Source organism: Syngnathoides biaculeatus, chromosome 20, assembly GCF_019802595.1.
Source record: "Syngnathoides biaculeatus isolate LvHL_M chromosome 20, ASM1980259v1, whole genome shotgun sequence".
NCBI lineage: Eukaryota > Metazoa > Chordata > Actinopteri > Syngnathiformes > Syngnathidae > Syngnathoides > Syngnathoides biaculeatus.
In genome coordinates this window covers 14,164,518-14,185,059 of record NC_084659.1, presented here as the reverse complement: position 1 = coordinate 14,185,059, position 20,542 = coordinate 14,164,518, and the positions used below count along the sequence as shown (strand labels likewise).

At 43.9% G+C, this 20,542-nt stretch overlaps 1 protein-coding gene across 6 annotated transcripts in view; it reads right to left on the bottom strand.

Annotated features, from left to right (window-relative positions):
• LOC133493468 (copine-8) overlaps positions 1-20,542 on the bottom strand; it is a 60,062-nt gene that overhangs the window by 18,106 nt on the left and 21,414 nt on the right. For 4 of the 6 annotated variants that reach the window (XR_009792990.1, XR_009792989.1, XM_061806838.1 and 1 more), the window contains exons 6-13: positions 17,152-17,228; positions 10,106-10,169; positions 9,886-9,989; positions 9,548-9,652; positions 6,318-6,359; positions 4,867-4,942; positions 4,256-4,309; positions 4,096-4,157 (exon numbers count right to left, since the gene is read on the bottom strand). Coding sequence is in view for 3 of the 6 variants with exons in the window: in XM_061806838.1 (XP_061662822.1) it covers positions 4,096-4,157; positions 4,256-4,309; positions 4,867-4,942; positions 6,318-6,359; positions 9,548-9,652; positions 9,886-9,989; positions 10,106-10,169; positions 17,152-17,228 (584 nt within the window). In the remaining 3 variants the exon portion in view is untranslated. Of the gene's footprint in view, positions 1-2,224; positions 2,300-2,780; positions 3,261-4,095; positions 4,158-4,255; positions 4,310-4,866; positions 4,943-6,317; positions 6,360-9,547; positions 9,653-9,885; positions 9,990-10,105; positions 10,170-17,151; positions 17,229-20,542 lie in introns of those variants that run through there. The other 2 variants (XM_061806839.1, XR_009792991.1) reach the window with 2 other exon arrangements.

Genomic DNA, 20,542 nt, shown 5'->3' with positions numbered 1-20,542 from the left:
ATAATGTTGAATATTCGAATGGTTCTTCAGGCGGAATGACGCGGAGTCTGACGAGCTCGCTCCGCCGAGTGGTGGAGCCGTGACCTCGCTCCCCCCAGCCGAGCGAGCTCACGGCTCCGTTGCTCCGTATGGAAGTATTCCTCCGTCTTCCCGATCAACCAAAACTGCTATTTCTTCATCAGATGAGGATAAATCCGAGAAATCAGCGCTGTGCATAAATGGTGTCCCATGTAATCGAGCCTTTGTTGCGGCACGTCACATATGCCCATGTAGGTGCCCTAAAAAATTGATAAAAATCTTCTCAAAACACTATTAATTAAATGAGAGAGGATTTAAGATCAGATTGTCAAGGCAGAGTACATATTACATGACCTATTAGATACATTGTTAATGCAAACCACTGGATTTCCCCTTTAAGAAGTTTGACAGCAGCAGGAAAAATTAAATTTCACTTGACAGTTTGCATCTGAGTGGCTTTTCAAATTGTAAAAAAAAAAAAAAAGCATCTTTGTTCTGTTTCTAGATGTCTGCTCCTCTTACAAATGACATCTCCTCACAATGGGTTCAATACAGGCGCGGTTTCCTCCTGCTTCTATTCTGGTTTCAATACTCAATTCAGCAGGCAAAATAAGGGGAAACAATATCTGTCACTCGGAGTGACAGAGCAGCCATCAAAGCCAGAGCGCCAAATGAAAGATATGGCCAACAACTGCTCATTTTTATCCGAGACCTCGTGAATAGAGGCTTCATTGTCGGGAAACCGCGGGTGGTTCTCACGCTTTATCGGGCACCGTGAAAAGAATGAGCGCGGCGATGCTCCGGATTGAGATGGAACCTTCCCCAAATCAGTCATTTATGCTAATGGAGTCAGCCGATCATGCTCCTAATTAGGTCCAAATGAGCAATTAGCTGATTGGGTTGAAGCGCCGCAAAGGGCTGCCAATCAGAGGAGAAGTGAGCGCTGGGGAAGAAAGACGAGAGGAGGCACCACTAAGAGGAGACAGAAGGGAATGTTAAAATAGACGCGCACTGGGGATTTCAGGGCACGGCTTGAGTGATTTCACAGTATTTGTGTATGCAAGCGTGGGCATGTTTGTGTGAACAAGTCTGCCCATTATGCGCCCGGCGAGTGCAACCGGACCATTATGGCCCATTTAGGTCTCAAAACAGCGATACACCACTTGGCACTTTATCGGGCAGACGCTCGCGAAGACGGATCGGGGGGGGAATGCAATGCGCTCGGTAACGAGGTGAGCAGAGACCACATTTCGCCATTAGGAGTTAGAGGACACGCGGCCGAGGGGCGCCCGTGCGGAGCGCGGCTGGCCCGCGAGCGCGATAAAAAATGAACGGCGAATTGCTCGGTGACATTCGCTCGGTCCGTCCCTGCCACGGGATTCATTTCCATATTGATCCCTTTTGAGAAAGAACCGCAATAAAATGGAAAGCAACAGTAAAGTAGGGGGATAAGACAAGTTAAGATTTGAGGGAACAGCATGCAAACCAAAGTGGTGGAACTCTGAGCTGCAATATATTACCTACACGGCAGTGTTTCCCAACTTTTATTGAGCACAGGAACATATTACATTGGGAAAAAAAAAGAAATGTGTACAGTACAAAGTGTCCCAAAAGTTACTTGAAACTTTTTTTTTTTTTTTTTAGGTGTTATTTCACTAACACGAGGCCAGTAGAAATTGAGTTGACAAAAACAAAACCAAAAAAAAAAAAACTGCCGCCTGGGAAAAAGTTTCAAACTCCTACCGGAGGCTTTTGTGCAAAATCAGAAAAAGTCTGCATGGGGGGATGGGGGTGGGGAGGGGCTGCACTGGAACGCAAACATCCAGTCACTTTAGTCTCATTATTACAATACATATTAGAAAGGGCGGCACGGTGGATCAGCCGGTAAAGCGTTGGCTTCACAGTTCTGAGGAGCCGGGTTAGATCGCAGCCCTCCCTGTGTGGGTTTCCTCCGGGTACTGCGGTTCCCTCCCATATCCCAAAAACATGCAACAATAATTGGACACTCAAATTGCCCCGAGGTGTGACTGTGAGTGCGACTGTTTGTCTCCATGTGCCCTGCGATTGGCTGGCAAGCTGGGATAGGCTCCGGCACTCCTCGTGACCCTTGTGAGGATAAGCGGCAAAGAAAATGGATGAATGGATATTGAAGTGTACTGTGACTTTCGGGACACCCTGTATACTGACTGCATTTCAATTTACTCACAAATTTACTCTCTGTTGTATAAATGGCAATGATGGATACAGGTTATCTGTCTTCTCGCGGGAGAGCGTTTAACTGTTCCATCTTTCACTCAACGTATGTCCCTGGAATACATAGATCAACATTATTTGTAGTAAAAATAAATAAATAAATAAAAGTGTGCCACTTCGCCCTTGACATTCTCTTCGCTCGTCATGAAGGAAGGCCGCGGAAAGAGAGCAATCCCACAACGGTCACGCCCGCCTGTACCAGAGGAGCGTGTCCGCAAGGTCACGTGAGCAAACGTCCAAACACGACGCGACAGTGCGCACGCGAGCGTCACATAGACTTCGGCACAGTCGCGGTTCTGTGCGCTTGACTTTGGCCGGGTCATTCTCTCTGTCTCTCGCATGTAAATATACACGATTCATCTGAGGGATGATTATATTTGGCATACTGCAGATGGCGTGTCACGACGGGGTGATGGACCAGACAGCGCGGTGGCAGACAGAGCTCAATGCATTAGCATTAGTGGAACGTGTTGACAAACAGCATTTGAAGACACTTTAAAAAACACACGCATCACATGGAGTATTTATTATTTCCTCCGTGTTCAACCCCAAATACGAAAACAATCAAAATGTGTGTATAAACACCAGTTTATCGGTCATACGCATGATGCAAGACCAATTTCATATTACGTTGCTGTGATAAAATTGAAAAATAGTCCAACAGAAATTGCTCAAACAGTCAAAAAATAAATAAAAAATTGAGGCAGTGTCCTGAGTAAAATGTAAAAGTCAAATGTGCAGCATATTGAAGACTGAAGAGGACCACATTGCAGCAACAAAGGTCATGTCTCCCCCCCCCACATAAAACTAAAACTAAAAAATAAATAAAATAAATCTTGTGGTGTCACAACTACATTACATTCACCAACGAATGCATTGGGTCACATTTCAGCTTTCACGACATGGTTTTTCAAACACTTCCGCTACCGCCATGACAATGTCAAAGTGGATCAGGTCTTGCTGGAGGCTGGAAATCCCGGGAATTGCACCTGTTACAGAAAAGCAAGCCCCACTTATCTTTCGTGCACGTTGTAGGTTTGGTTTCATTTACAACCATCACTCGAGAAGGATACAGAGAACCCAGAAACAAAACCAAAAACAGTCCCAGGAACACCATCATGACCAATGTTTACATACAGTAAAATTTCATGCGGCCCGTAGTCAATGAATCCACGCCATTAATGTCGCCACACCGTTGCCGGTGATTTCTATGTGACTACCGTAATTCCCGGCCTACAGAGCGCACTTGGTTACAAGCATCACTGAGTACATTTGGAAAGGAAATACCATTTGGTACATAAATACACTGCACCTGTGTAAAACCTGCAAGTGCCCACATTGAAACACGAGAGTTTAGAGTTTAAGAGTTTAACGGTAGCGCGTTGCTAATGCTAGCATTAACGCTAGCGCCACGCTAAAACTAGCGCAAACGCTAACAGGGCCAGTTAAAATAAAACGTACCGCTAAATATCACCGAGACAAAGCAGTAACACACTAGCGCAGCGACAACAGGACCGGTAAAAGTTACTTCCTCAGAACATATATTCCACCGGTCTCATTCTTACCTTTTGTGCACCCTTGCGGCCGTTAGGAAAAAATGCACAAACTACCCGCGTCACCGTCGCGGCTTGTAGGCCGGAAATTACGGTATTTCTATTTGCCTTTCAGGCTATTTGCAAACGCGGTCTCGCTTGTGCATTTGGTCGAGCTCTGCCAGCCACCGTAAGAGAGGGATAGGGACAACCGACGTGCCAGCGCCGGATAAAGGGATACAACCCCAACCAATTCAAAGTGTGTCTCAAATCAACGTGGTCTGCGACCTACCCTCCCTTGATGTAGTCCAGGAAGGTGACTTCGATGTCCACGAGGAATGACAGCAATGTTACCTTCGAGAGGAAAAAGAGAACGTTTGAGCAACGTCATTAACGACACACCACAGCATCTGAAAAATATGAACCCAACTTGGAAGCGTGTTGGCGCTTACCGTTCCAGAGTTGAGATATTTTTTCTTTTTCCCTTTCTTCTTTGGATTTACCACCTGAGAAGGAAAAAGCACGCATTCCAATTTTAGCATCACTCTCTCCCTCCCCCTCCAATTATTTGGTACTAACTCCTCTGTACACATTTGGAATAAATCTTCAAGGTTGTAACATTCATCCAGATACACTTGAACGACTGACCTCCTCAAAACCGACATTTACCTACACGTGGCTTCAGCACACAGACACGGAAGCACCTTAAAATTACCTTTAAAAGTCAAAAAAGCATGCAGACCTCAGTGAGCCTATCTGAAAGGCAAACATCTGCAAAAAGAACGTCAGCCCCCGTGAGTCCCCCTCAGCAAATCGCAAAAAAGGCGGCCTCCTCTTCGGAGAAGATAAACCAGTCATCCGTTGCAGCTGTGAATTATGCGCCACGTGTGCATATTTTTGAATCCTGAGCGGGAGATTCCGCATGTCCCCAAATCTCACAGCCAATCTCACCGAGGCGTTCGCTTTAGTGACTGCTCTTGCTTTTTCATTCATTTGAATTCCGGCGGGAGAAAGGCTCTGCTTGATTCGCAAAAGCGGAAGACTAGAAGGGCTCCGCACTCACCTCGTAGACATTGAATTGACTCTGCCCTCTGGATAATTCCCTGTAGCTGGTGCTGAACTCCCCAATAAAGTCGTGACTGCAGGGAAACAACGAGAATAATGTCTGGCGACTCACGTTGAACAAGACACATGCAACATTTACGAGAAGGACGCTGTCAGACGACTACTTTTTAAAGAAAGCAGACTGTCGAAAGGAAGTTATTATCAAGCTCGGACTAAAGGAATAAAAACACAATTAAGTACAAAGAGTTCCACTGAAACCTCACTGTGCTCGCTCCAAAAAGATAAATGGTTGTTCTGAAGAGAGGAGTCTAAATAATTAAAGGAACGAATACTTGTTAATCTACAGCACAGGTGTCAAAGTCAGGGCCCGGGGGCCAGATTCAGCCCGCCACAGGAATTTATGTGGCCCACGACGTCCATGATTCAAACTCTCATCTCGCAAATGATAACGTTGCGATATTCTAAGCATTTTTGGGTTACCGAACATCAACAACAGTTGAAAAACCCATTACCGTTGATTTTGGATTGTAAAACTACTGTAATTTCCAGCCTACAGAGCCCACCTGGTGATAAGCCTCACCAAGTACATTTGTAAAGGAAATACCATTTGGTACATACATGGGCCGCAGCCGTGTGAAAGCCGCAGGTGCCCACATTGAAACACGAGATATTTACAAAGATGGTACACAGAGGGTTTATCACTAGCGCCATTGCGAACGCTAATTGTAATGCTAGCGCTGCCACGCGCGCTAATGCTCGCCATACTAACATAGCCGGTAAAAAAAAACAAAACATACTGGTAAAAATTACTGATACGCGGCATTAACACGCTAGCGCAGCGCTAACAGGGCCGGACCGGTAAAAGTCACATCCTTGGCACAAATATTCGGTCTCACTCTTAGCTTTTCCGCTCGAGTTCCCCCTTGCGGCCGTTAGGAAAAATGCACAAATTAGCCGCATCACCGCACAAACCTCAGGATTGAAAGCATGTGGAAAAAGTCGCAGTTTATAGGCCGGAATGTACAGTAGTTCATAAATTCCGTGTGTAAATGTGATGAGGTGGTTAAAGATTTTTATAGTTTAAGGTGGCTCTGAGGGAAACTGTAACTACAGTGGCCTGCAACAAAAATGACGTGAACACCCCTGATCTCCGGCAATGTCTTTTTATGTTTCCAAACCCATCCTTGGGTTAAATATTAGGAAATGTTACTATACAGTGAGTTAAATCGAATCTGCAAATTGTATTAAATTGGTATTGTTGATATATTGTTGGATCAGTATTTATGCTAATACAGCTCACAGTTTTCCAATAATTCCTGGGTCGAGATACCTGTCCCGACACCTGAGCCTCATCTGTGATTAAATATTCATGCAACTTTATGATGAACTTCTTAAGCAAATGCCTGTGGCAGTCAAACTCACACATTACCACTGCGGTGCAAGACTTACCTGCCGTCTCTGTCCCAGTCGTACACCTCGACCTTGATTGTTCTGTTAAAAGAAGACGATAATGAGGGTTTGCTTCAAAACGAAACGAGGGTTTTATTTTCTATTCTCGACAAGACTTTTATGTTCATCCTGATGAAATTCGTTTTCCGCAGCGCCGGAGGTGCCGCCGGTGCTTTGTTGCAAAAGGCAACGTCATTAAACGCTGCCAAAAAGACAAAGCAGTCTATTTGTCTGTGTTGTAACCCTCATTAAAATGAAAAAGATGTATCATCATGTATTGTGCGACTCAATTTGATAGGAAAAATGCTAATTTCCTTTGTTCGTCTCGCCGCAGATCCATTCTGCAGCTTATCGCCATCCAGCAAGAGCTGCGTATGCCTCATATCGAAATTCATCTGCTTCCGTGTGCCGCCGTGGCTTACGAGGATATACTGTACGTCGGAAGAATAGCCTGCCTGGGGGAAGATATCCTGCGTTATCGTGGTTATCTCTCAATATTTCAAATGAAAGTGTCATCTCTTGCGGGCGACTAATAGAAACAAACAAGGGGCAGGGGGAGAAAAAGACCGAGAGGCCGCGAGGATCTTTTAAACGGCAAAACGGGGGTAATTCAAATGAAGCATGACTTTGTTTATACTGTAAACGCACTACAACGTGGCTTTCTCGGAACAAATTACATCTCATTTAAAAACCACCTAAAGCCGAAGTGTACTTTTCCATCCTACTCGTCTTTCAATAAAGGCGAGGAGTCGAAACCCAAAGCAGCGCTTAATGGGCCTCGGAGCTCGGCGTGGGCGGCCGGATGCGCATCATTACGGGGAAGGAGGTAATAAAGTTAAGGAGCAGGCTCCTCATAAGCCGGCACACAGATGAGACTTGCCTCGAGGGATTGGCAAGTGGCGGCTCGCTCCAACACCGCCGTCACAGTTTGTACCGACGGACCAAGTTTTGCTCATCACTTGTAACTTTTTAGGAACTGAAGTACGACATATAATATATACAGTGAAGAAAATGAGTATTTGAACACCCTGCGATATTGCAAGTTCGACCACTTACAAATCATGGAAGGGTCTGAAACTTTCATCGCAGGTGCATGTCCACCGTGAGAGAAATAATCTAAAAGGAAAAATCCAGAAATCACACTGTATGATTTTTTTTAACGATTGATTTGAGTGATACAGCTGCAAAGAAGTATGTGAACACCTGACAAAACCAATGTTAATATTTGGTACAGTAGCCTTAGTTTGCAATTACAGAGGTCAAATACTTCCTGTAGTTGTTCACCAGGTTTGCACACACTGCAGGAGGGATTTTTTTGCCCACCCCCAAAGCATGATGCTACCACCCCCGTGTTTCACAGTAGTGATGGTGTTCTTGGGATGGAACTCATCATTTGTCTTCCTCCCAACACGGTTAGTGGAATAATGACCAAAAAGTTCCATTTTGGTCTACTCTGACCAAAAAAAACCCTTCTCACATGACTCCTCTGTATCATCCAAATGGTCATTGGCAAACTTAAGACCGGCCTTGATAAGTGCTGGTCGAAGCAGGGGAATCTTCCGTGCCATGCATGATTTCAAACCATAACGTCTTCGTGTATTACCAACAGTCACCATGGAAACAGTGGTTCCAGCTCTTTTCAGGTCAATGACCAAGTTCTGTTGAGTCGTCCTGGGCTGATTCCTCACCTTTCTAAGGATCAATGAGACTCCATGAGGTGATATCTTGCACGGGGCTCCACTCGGATTGAGTTTGACCATCACGTTTTGCTTCTTCCATTTTCTAATGATTGCTCCAACCGTGGACCTTTTTTCACCAAGCTGCTTGGCAATTTCTCCATAGCCCTTTCCAGCCATGTGGGGTTGTACATTTTTGTCTCTAGTGTCTTTGGACAGCTCTCTGGTCTTGGTCATGTTGCAAGTTTGAGTCTTAGTGATTGTACTGGGTGGACAGTTGTCTTTATGCAGCCAACGACCTCCCACAGGTACATCTGATTCAGGATAATACATGGAGTGGAGGTGGACTTTTAAAGGCGGACAAACAGGTCTTTGAGGATCAGAATTCTTGCTGATAGTCAAGTGTTCAAATACTTATTCGCAGCTGTATCACACAAATAAATTGTTAAAATCAGACATTGTGATTTCTGGATTTTTCTTTTTAAATTATCTCTCTCACAATGGACTTGCACCTATGATGAAAATTTTAGACCCATGATTTCTAAGTGGGAGAACTTGCAATATAGCTGGGTGTTCAAATATTTATTTTCTTCACTGTCTATGTTTCTATAGTTACCAGACTACTGTAAATTTTGGTTACAGAATGCCTGAAATGCAGTACTGTTGGACTGGGAGAAAAATTATTGGGAAGGTTGTCGCATGGGAGCTATAGTAAACTCTGTGTAGTCATGGTAACAACACATGTACTTGACTATGACGTGCTTGCCAAGAAAGCGAGCCAAACGCAGGTTCCGCCGTTTCCGAGCTTCGCCGAGCTCCCATCTCAGATCGCAGAACTCAACACAGAGCGGAGGCGTGGGGAGTGAGCGCACACTGTGCATTTGTGCACGTTCAGTTTTCCAAAAACCCCTTTGATAAGGGCCTAGCTTGACTCCACTGCCCAAATAATCCCGTTGTGCTGAACTGAAGTGCCGATTTGTGCTCGTGTACTCGTGATGGGGTGACAAAAAATACAAAATAAAAAACGAGGGGCACATATTTCTTATCAGCTCGTCTGAAAAAAAAATTATGCTGCAGTCTTTATAAGTATGTTCAATAGGCCACTCCCCACATCAGCACCATGGACAGTAACTTTGTTTCTTTACCTAAAGGGTCTCTCTCTACCTTACCCGCTTGCGGGCTACAGAGATACCAATTTTTTTTAAAAGAATCATACCCCTGAAAAAGTCGAGGTTAAGACCTGGCGGGCAAATTTATAAGTGAAGTATGAGCATTTTCATGTTGTAAATATCATCTGTTATCAGCTTGAATTGAAAAAATAATGCCATTCGACAACTTCACATTTGCCTAATGAACCAGTGTGGATTTTTTTACCCCCCCAATCGTTGCCACTGGTGTGAAAATATTGCATGCAAATATTAGTGTGAATATTCAGCTTCAGGCTTGTGCATATTATGCGCTCCACCGCCTGACAATTGTTTTGTGGTCGGAATGAGGAAAAAGACAAGCTGTTTCCTGACATGACATTTTATAGCCAGGAGAGTATGGGCGTACCTATCATAATCTCCGTTGCAGAGAGCTCGAACGGGGATTTTAAAAGCCTGCCACACTGGATTCAACGTATTCTTCACCACTTCCGTCTTGTGGCAGATGGTGAACCTGCAGAGAGTTGGAGAACAAAAGACGAATGGTTCTGCTATGTTCTGCTCACACAGCCGCAAACGCCGCCTATCCCCCCCAGCTCTCGTTGCCCGGGTCCTGTGCAAACACCACCCTCAGACACGCTTAAAAAGACCCTCTTTTGATCTGGAGGCAAAGAAAAACCAATGGCAACAATTTCCTCTGGATGCAGGGGAGGATGAAAGCAATGCCCAAAGTGAAGAGCAACCCACGTGCCGTCCTCGTTGCTCCTGTAGAACACCAGGAAGGGGTCCGACTTGCCGAAAAAGTCCTTCTTGTCCAACTTGTTCCCGCAAAACTGCATCATAACCGACTCCTAGTGAACACAAACGGGGGACGCGGCATAAATTCCCAGCGAGCAAATTCATTCGATTACAGAAAATGAAACCAAGGAGCTTATTTTAGAGTCAATCATCAGTCAGTTCCCCTCACCCTGCAGTTATTCAGCTCCTCGGCTTTCACAATAATAGTGCCGCATTTCTTGCCGGAGATGCCTCTGTGAACAAACACAAAATCCAAAAAATGTATTTAAAATAAAAAAACAAGGTTACAAGAGATTTCGTGCATAGGCCAAACGACAAATCAGAAGTCTCCGATTTCCCTCCAAGACAAGACCTCATTTTTTAACAAAATCACCCCGTGTTATAATAATAAAGATGACGAAAACCAAATTGAGGTTACAGTTTTTTCCCTGTGCAGGCAAAGGCCTAAAGATGAATGACTAATAAAATATGAAAGCAGACCATTTTGTACTGAGCAGAGATGTATTCATCGTCAACATTTCAGCGTGCCTCCCATTTGAAGTTACAAAGGGCGCTCTGTTGCGAGGTGTGCGTGTGTGTGTGTGTGGGGGGGAGGGGGGGTGCAGTTAGAGTGTCCAGGAAATGGGAGGGGGAGAGTGAGGCGGCTGAGAGGCAGAATAACCCTGCGGAAAAGTGCAGATGTTGCGTTTCACTTCGCTGCGATTCCACCAAAGATGGAAGGAGGTGATGAGTGTGTGTGGGCGTAGGTCCCCCAGCCCCACCCCCACCCCAGCACCCACCCCTCGTGTAAACATTGCCTTGAAGAGGAATTCTGTTTCATCATTAACACCACACGACAGTACAAATGCAATAATTCAGTCACTTTAATGTACCGCTCATTGTCATATTTTAAATCATCTTATATTCTCCTTAGATCCAACACACAAGTGCCACCCCCCCTCCCAAAACTAAATTACATTTTTACAAAATGTGCAGCCTGCTGAGAGGAAAGCGTTTGACATCACCCTATATAAATGGTCGAAGTAAAACTTTAAAAACACCACCCAGTCTATTTTCCAAAAACGATTTACAGTCATTTTCCAATTAGTCACTGGCTGCATAATCAACTTTCAACAAATAAACAAGCTCTGCTTTGTGATCAAGGGAAAAAAAAAAACCCATAAACTTTAATGTTATTTCTTATATCCTTTGTAAATGGCTGTTTCTGTTTTAATATTCGGTTGTTTTTTCCTCGGGCGAAACAAATTAAAGTATAACTTGGTTTTGGAATTAAGTTTAATTCAATAATAGTTTGAAACGTCTCATTTTGGACCACAGTAAAGAAATATCAATTTGATCATAATACCAGTGTTTCCTTCTGGTTTTGCCCGTTGTTGCTATTCTGCGGCATCTACAAGCATTTTCAAACCCCTTTTAAGGAGCATGTCAATATTTGTTATTTGGGGTACATTATATTGTTATAAGCCTATGAGAGAGTACCAAGAGAGGAACTGTGGTACTGCATGCGCAAGTCTGGTGTGGGAGAGAAATATGTTAGAATAGTACAAGACATGCATGAGGGCAGCAGAACAGCGGTGAGATAGACTGTAGGCGTGTCAAAAGAATTTAAGGTGGAGGTGGGACTGCATCAGGGATCCGCGCTGAGCCCCTTCCTATTTGCGGTAGTAATGGACAGGCTGACATACGAGGTTACACTGGATTCCCCTTGGACTATGATGTTCCCAGATAATATTGTGCTCTGCAGTGAAAGCTGGCAACAGGCGGAGGAGCAGTTAGAAAGATGGAGGTACGCACTGAAAAGGAGAGGAATGAAGATTAGCCGAAGTAAAACACAATATACGTGCGTGAATGAGAGGGGCGCAGGAGGAAGAGTGAAGCTCCAGGGAGAAGACATAGCGAGGGTGGATGACTTCAAATACTTGGGGTCAACAATACAGAGCAATGAAGAGTGAAACTGGTCCAAGCAGGGTGGAACAGTTGGTGGAAGGTGTCTGGTGTCCTATGTGACAGAAGAGTCTCCACTAGGATGAAGGGCAAAGACATAGTGAAATGAAGATGCTGAGGTTCTCGCTTGGTGTGAACAGGTTGGATAGGATTAGAAATGAGCGCATTAGAGGGACAGCCAAAGTTGGATGTTTTGGTGACAAGATTAGAGAGCGGACTTTGACGGTTTAGACATGTTCAGACGCGAGAGAGTGAGAATATTGGTAGAAGGGTGCTGAGGATGGAGCTGCCAGGCAAAAGAGCAAGAGGAAGACCAAAGAAAAGGTTGATGGATGTTGTGAGGGAGGACATGACGACAGCGGGTGTTCGAGAGGAGGATGCGCGAGATAGGCTTACATGGAAAAGATGACACGCTGTGGCGACCCCTAATGGGACAAGCCGAAAAAAAAAGAAGATAGTTATTGTAATATTATTCTTCAGAATTCAAAATAGATTTAATTAAAAAAAAGAGAGAGAGCACATTCTAAAGGTGACGCCCCCAAAGGCAGTTGAGTAAATAAATGTCCTCCAGCATTTTTGTGATGAGAGCACAGAATATGACAACCATGTAACGACGACAGCAGCTTGTTGTCAACAATTGCTCTCTTTTTGTCATATTTTGTGCCACAGCAACTTTGTGCGCCCGCAGCAAAATGTTATTCAGAGATTTTTGCTATCTTTCACTGCGGCAGCTTTCAACATTTGTTGTTGTTTTTTTTGTTTTTTGTTTTTTTTAAATGTGAAAAAACTTGGCTGAAAGAGGCTCATTGACGCCACACGTGCACAAAAACAAGGCAACGCAACTCTGCATCACGTCTCAAAGAGGTCTGGCAATCTGACAAAAGAGGCCCGGCATCTGATGAACTCCACTTTTTCCAAGAACCACCTGGCGGAGATCGACTCGGGCGGCCGTTTAAACAGCCAACAATTGGGGTCAAAGACCACCGCTTGAAACAAAATTTGAGTGTTTTGATTTCAGCAAAAAAGGAAAATGCTTCTGGTGTACCACATGCAAGGCTGGAATACAAAAATCAGAAGGTTGTACTGGGCATCATAATATGAGAAAAAAATAGCCGCAGGTGGCGCTGAATGTAGCAAGGGTTCACTATACTTTGCCGCTGAATGTTCTAAATGCAGCAACTTGAGTGATTTCTGTCTGATGAGATGACGTGTGCTTCAAAATGTGAAAATCATTCTCTCCCCCCCCTTCTTTTAGTTCATATGTGACACAGAAAAGCTCCCCTAAGAATACTTTCGAAATGCGCTCGCATGCGAGAGGGAGGGAAAACTGTGAATCCTCTAATCAAGAGACATGGATTTGCAATCAGGGGTCTGGCCCGAGACAGATAATTAAGTCTGGGGCTGTTCTGCGCTGCACAAGCACAAACCAGGACTTCCGATGTTTATACAGTATATTATACACCCGCGCACATTTATCTTATAATCAGTGAATGGGAACATGTATCAATCTGCTTATTTCAAACTTGTAAGTGTCTGATCCTCTCATACAGAGGCTTACAATCGCATTTTCTAGGGGGGTAGGGGGGGGGGTATGATCATTTTACTACCAATGTTTCCTCTAAACTGCGCATTTGCGCACTTGTCGCACACTCTCAGCCCAGAGGAAAACAGATCCAGTGCAGTGAACTACAGCCTGACGTGTTTTTGTTGTTGTTTTGTTTTTGTTTTTAAACACAGCAGCACACTACGTCTCACAAAGAGCTGCTGCTCGGCCACACCAGGCCACACACTCTCCTTCCTAGTTTACCTGACACCCCCCCCCCTCCATTTTAAAGGGGTACACTCATAATTACAAACACCGGCGTATGTGAATAATAGAAGAAAAAGTGGTGAAACTGGACAGGATTTTCTCTTTTTTGAGTAAAAAAAAAAGGTCTGGTCTGAAGCCAAAGTAGAAAGTACAGGATGAGATGGTGTATTATGTTAAAATTCCACCATGGCACTGCCTGATTGAGGATGAAAGCACAGACGATACATTGCCCAAAAAGCTAATTCAGTTTTATAAATATAGGAGGCAACATAACATTAACCCTTAAACTGTTTGGGAGCATCATTCAGCTTTCAACATGCATTACAAAAGATATTCTGGAACCAATAATTCAGTTTTACACCAAGAAAAACAGATATCATTGTGGGTTGAATAAAAAATGAAACAAAGTTGGAAGCAACATTTAAAATTTATAGTTAATAGTTGGCTTGGTATGTATTTGAATTGTAATGTATTTTTTTTCATTTGTTGACATTTTCAGTGGAAGTTTGCAAAAACACAATGGTTCTTCAAAATGTTCTGAACCTTTCATGAGCCATGTAACTTCAATAGATGACACTGAATGACCACAGTCTGATGTAGCTCGCAGAGGTCAAAAGGAGCGCTCACAGCCTTAGTGTGTTTGCTCAGCCAAAAATTATGAGGGAACATTGCTTACTACTCTTCTTAAACTCTTCAGTCTATAATTGCGAGCGTGTGAGGGGAATATAAAGAGGCAAAAGAGAGGTGGGAAAATAACCCGAGTGCCTCGATGAAGGATGAAGCGACATGAGCATAAGCACGGTGTACCGAGTGGAAATGTTATTGCTGATGAAAATGCAAATTTCCGGGCCAGCGTCTCGAGAGGCATTTGCAAAAAACAGGAGTGCTCCCATCCAAAATTTCTCCCGACAATGAGTCAGGGTGACACATTGCAGCTTATCATACGTGAAGAGTCAAAAAGGAACCCTCGGGTTATCTATTAGCTTCACATTCGGGGAACTCGACTCACTCACGTGCCTGCGTGTAAACGTCATAGCCCGAGCGCCGGACGGTAAATAATTTTTAGATCTTTTGACAACACAATTGCCAAAAACGTTTTCATGTCAGTGGCACGCTCGCACACAAGATTGACTGAACAATGAAATTAGCCGTAATTAGCGCTCATTAAAATGGTTAAAATTGACCCTCATGTGTCAAGCAGACACGCACACACAAGGGAAAAAAACAATTATTAATTAATAGACATTGACATTGTTTGTCATGCTTCCCTCAAACAAAAGATGTACGGCATACTCCATCTCGTCTGCAAGCCACCTGTGTGACTTCCGTCACCGCTTCCAGGGCGAATAAAAGGACACACGCGTCAACACGGGTTGCCAGGTCTTGACAAGGTTCACTGAAGGGATGCCAGTCCCAACACATTCTAAAAGTGCACACTGGTCACTGTTTAAAAGAAACAAACTGGATTTTAAAGACCGGAAGGAAGCCAAATCGGAAGGAATTCAATCGGAAAGAAATTAGCAAAACGGTTAATGTAAACACAAATATGTGACACTTTAATTTTGCTTGCTTTCCTGCACATGTATTTTGCCTGGTCCCCCTCGAGTTCATTTCAAAGTTAATTAAAAGACATCGCCAGCTTCTGGTCTTGGTTTTCCTGACTTACATATAGCAACAGCTACACTATGCAAATACTGAAAGGGGGGGGATAAACGACTAAACGTGCAACTGCAAGATAACAGCAAACGCCCACTGCTAAAGGGTGTTTATTCTTTGCAATCACACATTTCAGGGATGCGCCCTTAAAAAAAAAACTGAAGCAACTTAATCACAGAAACTATTCTTCGTCACAGTGTTAATTCTTCGTTTACATCAAAAGGCTCCGCAGGGCGGCGTTCGATCGCAAGCTCCTGCAGCTGTCAATGAATCACACCTCTCTGGTCTTTGCGCACTCAGACCGGCTTCCACGCGGCGGCTGCGTCACCGGCCTGGACGTGAGAATGCGCGCGGATGAAAAGCGCGCGAGCCCACTAAAAAAAGGACTTGACGACGCGCCACGTGTTGCAGCATATGCGAGGGTTTTGCAGTAAGTGCAGTGAAGAAAATAAGTATTTGAACACCCTGCTATAATGCAAGTTCTCCCACTTAAAAATCATGGAGGGGCCTGAAATTTTCATCGTAGGTGCATGTCCACTTTGAGAGAGATAATCTAAAAGGAAAAATCCAGAAATCACAATCTATGATGGTTAAATAACTTGTTTGTGTGATACAGCTGCAAGTAAGTATGTGAACACCTGAGAAAACCAATGTTAATATTCGGTACAGTAACTTTTTTTTGTAATTACAGAGGTCAAATGTTTCCTGTAGTTGTTTACCAGGTTTGCACACACTGCAGGAGGGGTTTGGGCCCACTCCTCCACACAGATCTTCTCGAGATCAGACGGGTTTCTGGGGTGTCACTGAGAAACATGGAGTTTCAGCTCCCTCCAAAGATTTTCTATTAGGTTTAGGTCTGGAGACTGGCTAGGCCATGCCAGAACCTTTATATGAGTCTTACGGAGCCACTCCTTGGTTTTTCCTGGCTGTGTGCTTCAGGTCATTGTCATGTTGACCCAGCCACAACCCATCTACAATCTTCTGACTGAGGGAAAGAGGTTGTTCCCCCAAATGTTACAATACATGGCCGCGGTCATCCTCTCCTTAATGCAGTGCAGTCGTCCTGTCCCGTGTGCAGAAAAACAACCCCAAAGCATGACGCTCCCAACCCATGTTCCACAGTAGTGATGGTGTTCTTGGGATGGAACTCATCATTTGTCTTCCTCCCAACACGGTTAGTGGAATTATGACCATATAGTTCAATTTTCGTGTCATCTGACCACAAAACTTTCTCCCATGGGTCCTCTGTATCATCCAAATGGTCATTGGCAAACTTCAGACAAGCCTTTACATGTGCTGGTCTGAGCAGGGGAACCTTCCGTGCCATGCATGATTTCAAACCATGACGTCTTAGTGTATTACCAATTAGATTATCTATCTCAGAGTGGACATGTACCTACGATGAAAATTTCAGACCCCTCCATGATTTCTAAGTGGGAGAACTTGCAAAATAGCAGGGTGTTCAAATACTTAGTTTCTCCACTGTGTACTGTAAAAATAAACAAAAACAATTGCTATAAACCACAGCTTTCCAAGCTAGACAAGTAGACGCACATCACGAAAGCATCTGCAATGTGGCATGGGCGAGGGGAGGTGAACCGGGATTTTTATACTGAAGCTTTAATAAAAAAATGGAAGTAATAGCTCCTGATACTTTGTCAAGAATAATTTGAACACATGAATTAAAAGCCAGCTAAAGCTTGTGAAGCCTGACAGCATTGAATTTTGCAGTGGGGCCCATTAATCAGTATTAGTTAGTCTGTTCTAGAAGTATTGGCACATTCACACGTCTGCGGTCAACTCACCCAAGAGGCTTTTCTAAGCGGCTGCCCAAAGACCCGACCGCTTCGCCCAGTGTACAGTAGGCCTGGCCCAGAAAGTCCTGCAGAGTTAATGACAGAGGAGAAGCAATTTAAAAAAAACAAATTTGCTCAGTATTCTGGGCTAAAACGCATGAAAGGAATGAAAAAGGTTGCAGCCAGACAGACCCAAACCGTTTCTGCGGCCCCTTTACATCTCCCAATGGGAGATAATATTGGCAGGGAGATTGAGTCAGCTGCCCTCCTCGGCTCCCCTGTCACTTTCCCGCTAAATTAAATTGCATTTTCACAGTGCACAGAATGAGACTTTGCATTGAAAGAGACAGAAATTTAGGAAGTGGACGCCAAATGCAGGAAACACACGGACCCCGTACGTTTCATCGGCGTAAATGAATTTTGAGCCGGCGATAGGGCACTTCATGTTCGCGAGCGACTTGAGGAACATGGCATCTCCGCACATCTTAGCAGCGTGCAGACATGATGAGAACATTTGTCAGGATCAGCCGGCACCGTTGATACCGCACCAGAGAGGCATGAACACGATTGATTCCTTTCGGGTCTTTTTTTTTTTTTTAATTATTATTATAGTGTGGATCGGCGGCGCGAGCTGCCTGTTTTATGACAGTTTAATATGAAGACGACACAAAGGAATTGTAACGTACAGATTTCATTCAATCTGTTTCTTCCGATCATTTGTTGTTTGAAATATGAGATGAGAGGCTGCTAATATTCTGCCGTTGACACATTCTGGCAGAAATGCCACGCAGACCACGTCTTTTATCCGCCATCACTTCATTAGTTTTGTCATCAAACAACAGAATACAGCAGCCTCGTTTTTATTTCCCTCTCTGAGACAACTGCTGCTGACAGGATGCGGTCCACAGAAATTGTGATTGTGTCACGAAAAGATCAAGTCTACATTAAACCGCATGCTCGACATCAAAAACAATGACAAAGATGAAAGAAGTTGTGTGGGTGCGGCTGCTTTTGGAATCAAAAGTTCAATGCGATGCTTTTAACAGACCCCAGAGGAGTAGTTATGTGGGAGTTAGCGCTGCTGTCATTTAACATTTACTGACAACTCGAACAAATAATGGCAGTAATTCAATGCGAAAATTGTGATTTTTTTTTAAAAAAAAAAAGGCTTGCTCGAATTTTTGGCTAGTGACTTAATTCACAATTTTTTGAGGAGAACTTTGGATTTACTTGAACAGTCAATTCTTTAAAGTGCCACCGACATAACTGTATACATATTAAAATAGATATCGTTTTGAAAACTACATCTGATATTATTCATTTCAATGTCTATACAAAAAAAAAAAAATGAGCGTGTCATTCATGCCCAAAGTTGCGGAAGTCTCACTCGACATCCCAGTGGTAGCCATATTGCCGGCAACGTCATCAGCAGACGTCAGACTGGGACAGTCACCAGTGAGAAGACGCTGTGCCACCGGCTATTGGAGACGGACGACAGAGATTTTCGGATTTTTCCGATGCCCCTTCTGACACGGAAGCTCTTTTCAAAGAAGAGAACATCTCACGATCGAGTGAAGTGACAGGGGCAGTATTACCCTATCGTTTCGAGCCATATTTAGATGATATGTGGATCACTTCAAACTAACAACAGACTCCCCGACAGTATATATGACAGTATGTAGCGTACTCGGGCGAAGTAACTGGCCGATGGGAGGGGGGGGGGGGCTCGTTTCTCCTTCTGCACGCGGCCAAACCACCTACCTGCCCGGTATATCTCTGGGGTGGCAATGGACAATGCCACGGCCACGAGCAATGACAATGCCGCGGCCGCTCACATTGACAAATTTAGCAGCCCTGACTTATGTACTTTATTAAGTTAATATGACGCGGATCTTTTGTTACTTCTGAGAGGATTATGTCATCTCCCCCAAGTATTATTTATATTTAATAGCTCTATACACACCGACCTCTCATTTGGAACCCACAAAGCTCTCGTCCTTTGCACCTGTGCAATCCATTTTTCACGACGAACCGAGTGTTTTGGAAACGTTTGAAGAGTGAATCCATTCTCCCGAGTGTACGATCGATATCCAGCAATACAACGAGACGGCATTTTGGCTAACACGCTGGAAAAAACAGCTACTTTCCCGCCGGTAAAATTGGTATAAACACACGATGCCCCCAGTGTAGGCGTCTGGACAAAACGTCACTTGCTGCTTCTTCTCCAAAACTAATGCCTCAAGAGGATTTTCATGGTGGGAAATACAAAAATCCATACACGACAACATCATGACGTGTGGTGAAAAAAACGGATGGGTCCATTCTGGCTGCCTTTTTTTTATTAAAAACAAACTAAAAATTATGCTTTGCGAGTCGGTGGCACTTTAAACATCGTCAATGCTATCTTTAGTGTTGCACATTAGCGATTCACCATTTTGGAATTTGCGCACATACTTTTTTTTGGGGGGGGGAGGGGTGAGGGAGGTTAGTAATTGTTTTATGCTATAAAAACACAAGAAAATTCATTTTCCAATGCGATTGTAATGGCTGTCCATTACTACCAGATTTTTAGTATTTGTGATCAACCCCGGTCCCGATCAGTTTTACATTATTAAAAAAGCCAATTATAAACACTTTCAATGACTCATGTTTCTTTTTTTTTTTTTTTTTTGCCAAGTGTATACAGAAGCTGATGCGAATGATGAAAAATCCTGCGCAAAATGACAAACTAGTGTTTTAATTTTCAAATCTATTTGCATCTCGTCACCTTTTGGAACAGAGTGCAACTGGTGGGCTCTGGATGCTAGTGTGCGCATTCCTTAGCATTCCATATTTCACATTCATTCTCACCCGGCTCCCAGGTGTGACTGCCGCCGACAACTTTCAAGTTAAAACACCTCTAATGGATTGGCTCTTTGGTTCTGTGCCCACCCCGCCCTCGAGACCTACATCGTCTAAGGGGCCTCTGCTAGGATAGTACGGCGCCTTTTCTGAGCCGCCGTGCCTGTCTCTTCTCGTATGGGATTATTGATTTTGAGATGATGTGATGGCGTGGGGGAGACGTGGGCAGACAGATTGAAGGAGTGGAAAGGGAAAAGGAGAAATTGAAAGACAACGACAGAGGAAAGAGACTAAACTGATATAAATGTGACAGAAACCCGCGCTGGGAAAGAAATGAGAGCTTGGAATTTGGTTTTCTATCATTACCTCTGTATTGTGGAAAGTATTACAAGATCTATCACTGCAAATTAGGTTCAACTGTGGCTGGCTGTGGTTCGCAAAAGGAAAGACAGTCGACGGGTCAGAACTTTCCAAATAATAACAGCAATAAAATGCTGTTAATGAGGACAGCGTATTGGCTCACTATATTAAATATATAACCTTAAAATGATGGAAAGGT